General features: G+C 44.2%; 1 protein-coding gene across 1 annotated transcript in view; it reads left to right on the top strand.

Moving 5' to 3' along the window:
* LOC108785534 overlaps positions 1-5,414 on the top strand; it is a 36,090-nt gene that overhangs the window by 6,049 nt on the left and 24,627 nt on the right. The window contains exon 2 of the mRNA XM_018554622.1: positions 1,932-2,056. Within this exon, the coding sequence (XP_018410124.1) occupies positions 1,932-2,056 (125 nt within the window). The remainder of the gene's footprint in view (positions 1-1,931; positions 2,057-5,414) is intronic.

Raw genomic sequence — 5,414 nt, 5'->3', positions numbered from 1 at the left:
TAAAAGTATGCGGCTCCCGATTGATGTGCGGCATCCCGGGATGATCTCGGCGCGCGATTACGGCCTCTTGTTAATGGAGGTTCCGTGTTTTTCTCAGCTGCGTCTGGTACAAAACTGCTTTTTTTCCGGAGACTTGCTTTTGAAATTGTGGTTTATTAATAAGAAGCCGAATGACCGAAGTGCACCGGTTTGAGGTTTACATTTCCCTGAGATATAGTACTGGGCTACGTGGTATGAACTAACCGTTGGCTTGAAGGTAGAGCCTTCTAAAGCAGACATATTTTTGGGGTATTTTGGATAGAGTCGGGTATGGTTAAAGTGGACCTTCCATGGAAAATTGGTCAACTTTTATGCCAGTCCCCTGTCCCCCCGCCCCCTGCCCCCCCCCCCCACAAAAAAAGCTTCAAAGGGCCATTTATAAACAAAAAATGTTCCCTTCCCTCCAAAAAAGTAAACACCTTGGCCCCAGCCTCCAGCAGGTGACATCACAGGGCCTTCCAGCAGCTCAAAATTCTATGAGAATGCTCACTTGCAATGGGCTGGGGTACATTTTTGTGGGATTTCAAGCTGCCAGCTCTTAGAGGTCCGGGTGTGTCAGGGTTTACATACCCTTTAATTCACTATATTGTAGAATAGAACACTGGGACTTCAAGGGTCCATCCACCATCTGCTTAGCCTTTAGACCAGGCGTAGGCAACCTCAGCACTCCAGCTGTTGTAGAAGTTCCATGAGGCATTCCAAGATTCTGTAGCTGCAGGCATGACTCCTAAAGCCAGAGCCTTGATAGGATTGGTAGTTTCACCACAGCTGGAGTACCAAGGGTTCTAACCCCTGCTTTAGACTTTTCCACAATATGTAGACCCAACCATATTCATTTTGGTAAGCTCCTCAGAATAAGGACACTGGTGGGATTGACACAAAGGATGTAGGAGAACATTGTAGATCAGTATGTTGAAGCAATCTGCGGTGCTGGAGGGGGTTAGGGGCCAGGGTGTGTCAGGGATTACATACCCTTTAATTCATCATATTCTAGAATAATACCGTGGGACTTCAAGGGTCCATCCACCATCTGCTTAGCTTTTAGACTCTTCCACAATATGTAGACACGACCATATTCATTTTGGTAAGCTCCCCAGAATAAGGACACTGGTTGGGTTGGTGATGTAGGATGACATTGTAGATAAGTACGTTGACGTAGTCTGGAGTGCTAGAGGGGGTTAGGGGTCAGGATGTATATACCCTTTAAATCACCGTATTGTGGAATAAAACACTGGGTCTTCAAGGGTCCACCCACCACCTACTCAGACTCTTCCACAATATGTAGGCAATATGTAGGTTTTGGTAAGCTTTGAAGAATAAGGACACTGGTGGGGTTGGCGATGGATGTAGGAGAACATTGTAGATCAGTACATTGTAGCAGTCTGCAGTCCTTGGGTTAGGGGTCGGAGGTCAGGGTGTGTTAGGGTTTACATATCCTTAATTCACCATATTCTAGAATAAAGCCCTGGACTTAAAGGGTTAATCCACCATCTACTCACTCCTCCACAATATGTAGGCCATTCCATTTTGGTAAGCTTTGCAGAATAAGGACACTGGTGCGGTTGGCGATGGATGTAGAAGAACATTGTAGATCGGTACATTGAAGCAGTCTGCAGTGCTGGAGGTGGTTAGGGGTCAGAGGTCAGGGTGTGTTGGGGTTTACACACCCTTTCAGTCACCATATTGTGGAATAAAACACTGGGACTTCAAGGATCTATCCACCATCTGTGTAGCCTTAGACTCTTCCACAATATGTAGGCACAACGATATCCAGTTTGGTAAGCTCAAGCAGAATAGGAACACCGGTTGGGATTGGTGGTGGGAGGATGTAGGATGACATTGTAGACGATTACATGGAAGATAAACAATGTCTCTGTGTCTCTCTTTTCCAGTTTCTGCTGGATTGTATATCTCCGGGCCTCGGTCTGCAATGCTGGAGGGTGAGGCCGTGGTCTTGGAATGTCTCTCCGACATGGAAACGGATATGCAGAATTACACTTTCCAGAAATACAGCACAGTAAGTATGACTAATAGATGCAGATGTTGGATTTCTTTACAACTGCTATGCTGCAAGCATTTTATATTCCCTGTATGACTTCACATACCTCCAAAACCTAAAGGGAACCCAAATACATCTCACCAAACGTCCTTATTAAAGAAAGCCTGTCATGGAGGCTCCCATTATTGACAGCCCGGCTGTTGTGTTGCTCCTCCTATTTTTATACTGAGTCGCTGACACAGGACAAATATACAGATGTGGACTTTTCTCTGACCTGCTACAGTTTGGCAGTCAGTGAGGATCAAGAAATGAAGAGGAACAACATGACAGCCAAACAGCAAGCATTTTCAGAGGCAATGGTAACATCACAGATTAAAGTGAACCTGGACTCAAAAAGATTTTAAAACATTGCTTTGTTAATTGTGCCCAAGTTCAGGGGCATTCCGACGCCAGGTGTCACCGTGGGCGGTTACTGGGTGATACCCCACCATGACGTCACTGTGCATGCGCGGCAATCTTATTGATACCTGCCGGTGGCCATCTTGCTGAGAGAGGAGGGGACAGTCACCCGGCCAGATAAGGTATGCAGCCGGGTTCCCTCCTCTCTCCCGAAACTGACCGGCGCTTGGTCCATGTTCGAGTGCCTGACTTTTCAGAGGGGGGCGACGCCAAAATGACCTTCAGTCATTTTGGTGTCACCCCTCCAGTTGTGTCACTCGGGTGCGGGCCGCACCCCCTCTTGTGACGCCGCTGCCTAAGTTGCACCCTGACCAATGTACCTTTTTGGTTTAAATTTCTGCTGAAAAATAGCCATGTACTTCCTGTAATGTCATTGTGCCTAAAGCCTTATAGCTGTGTAGCGGCAGAGCGAGATCTAGGGCACTGCTGCCTCTGACTTCTAGTCTCAGGAGATATGGAGTGAGGTTTGGTGATGTCCCTTCTGCGTTGCTGACTGTTCTCCTTGCTGCAGGCTCCGACATGAGGAAGCAAAGCCTTGCCTCTAGCAAGATGGCCGCCTTCACATATTGCAGCTTACCAGTCCTCAAATATGGTGTCTGCATTCATCTTCTTTTTTTTCTCAGGCAAAGAGCATTTTCTGCAAGTTAAAAATACTTGCCATAATTCCAGCGTCATTATCACTTCCTGCTCACTAAACCGATAGATCAACCAGTCTTTTGGGATTGGATACAGGTTGAATGTAATGTTTAGGCAGGCTTCATATTGCATGGGCGTGGATAACCTGAAGGGTATTGTGCAATCTAATGGCCATACTCCATACAACCTCCTTTAGACTTCCCCAGCAATCTAATGGTAACGCGCCATACTCAATACAACCTCCTTTAGACTTACCCAGCAATCTAATGGTAACGCGCCATACTCAATACAACCTCCTTTAGACTTACCCATACCATATAATTCAAGGGCCTACCTAGGCAGTCCATGTAATTTGTATGCAATCAGGCAGACTATCGAACTACATAGTCATTGGTAGATCCAAAGGAAATTGTACTGTTGGTGTATGGCCAGCTTTAGCGTCTGTCTTGATAGTCTTAGGGTTCATATTGATGACCTCAGTCTGAGATGCATCTGAGACCATTCAGAATTGATTGTCTGTTGCACTGCCGCTGACCTCCTTCTGACCTGTATCAATCAGAACTGCATTCCCATAGACTTGTATGGGAATTCAAAACCCGCTTGCAGCCAACAAAAGCTGATTGACACAGGCCTTTAGGAACTCCAATGGCAGGAGCCACCTAAGCAACTAGTCGGGCAAGTTTCCATCTACCAACCTGCACTGCACCACCTAGGTCCACAACCTAGACCTGGGTTTGCTCTGGGCCGTCAGGACACTCGGCCTTGGCCTAGATTTTTATTATTAGGTTCTTCCAGGACAGTAGCCGTTCTCCGCACATGTAACCAGGCGGCTGTTTTGTCCGTCCAGTCAGTTATTAAGCTGCAGTTATTAAGCTGCATTGTCAGGTGTCATAATATGGCGGCGTCAGGTGCGTCAGCAGGCTTCTGATAAGCGTTCCGCTTCGTTTGGCCTGTGTTAGAATTTCGGCGTCTTAGCCAAAGGTTTATAAGAGAGAGTGAAGCATTACCCTGAGTCCGAGCCAGGATGTAACCGGCCAGCTTAGAAATGAAGGCAGCTCCGAGCTGTGTGTGTGTGTCATGTGTTCTGTTGTATGTACACAGGATCAGATAACTCGTGATAAACTGCCTGAACCGCCATTGAGATCACATGACCACGCCGCTAGAATAGATCGAAACTCTGACTAGATGACAATTGTTGTGCTAATGTACCGAGTATTATAAACTCTTGTCTGGCTTTTGTTTTCCATAAAATACTTGTCACCTTTTTTAAATCCTTTTTACACTTTTTTTTAATCTCTTTTTAAACTTTGATCCTTTTTTGCACCTTTTCATCTTTTTAAATCTTTTATCTATTTTTTGCACCTTTTTTTTTTTTTTAAAATCCATTTTTGCACTTTTTTAATCAGTTTTGCACTTTTTCCTCCTTTTTGCTAGTTTTTTTAAATACCTTTTGGAACCTCTTCTTCTCCCTTTGCACCTTTTTTTTCATCTCTTTTTTTTGCACCGTTTTCATTCTTCTTGCACCTTTTTGTTATGCTTTTTGCCCCTTTTTTCATTCTTTTCGACCCTTTATTCTTTTTGTAAATGTTTATGCTTCTGTGCACCTTTTTTCACTCTTCTTTTTTATTTTCCATTTTTGCAATTTTTTTTTTATCCTTTGCACTTTTGTTCATCTTTTTTTGAACTTTATCCTTTTTGCCACTTTTTTCATCCTCTTTGTGCCTTTTTTGTTGTTGCTATTTTTGCACGTTTTTTTTCAATATCCCTTTTGCACCTTTTGTTATTTTTTGTGCACTCTTTTTCATTCCCTGTTCTGCCTTTTTTCATCTTTTTTTTGCTGCTGATCTCCTCCTGCATCTTTAAATGTGAAGTTCACCCATTTTTTAAATGTTAGTTTACGTGAGCTACCTCCATAGCAACCAGTCCAATAATATCACCTCCTGTTGCTACGGGCAACACAGACACTTATCTTTTCTCCTGTGTCTTGGCTTCTGCGGTGTCATATGACAAGTCACGAGGAGCCAGGACGTGAAATCCGGTCTAGCAGGTTTTTAATTGATCTTGTTGTTATCGTTGGCGTGTTTAAACTAAACCCGTACTGAGAGGAATCTGGAGGCCGTCATTACGACCTCTCCCTTTGAATATGCTTGTTTCCAGTTGTCCTTGTGCTTTTAATTGCTTATTCCGGGTCAGCAACTTAGCCAGCAAACTAGCATTTTCAGAATGACACAATATACAGTTAAAGTGTACGTCAGGGAATTACATCCCTTTTTAAAAAAAA

This window comes from Nanorana parkeri, unplaced genomic scaffold (assembly GCF_000935625.1).
Source record: "Nanorana parkeri isolate BGI_ZX_2015 unplaced genomic scaffold, ASM93562v1 scaffold166, whole genome shotgun sequence".
NCBI lineage: Eukaryota > Metazoa > Chordata > Amphibia > Anura > Dicroglossidae > Nanorana > Nanorana parkeri.
This window is presented reverse-complemented; position numbering and strand designations above follow the sequence as displayed.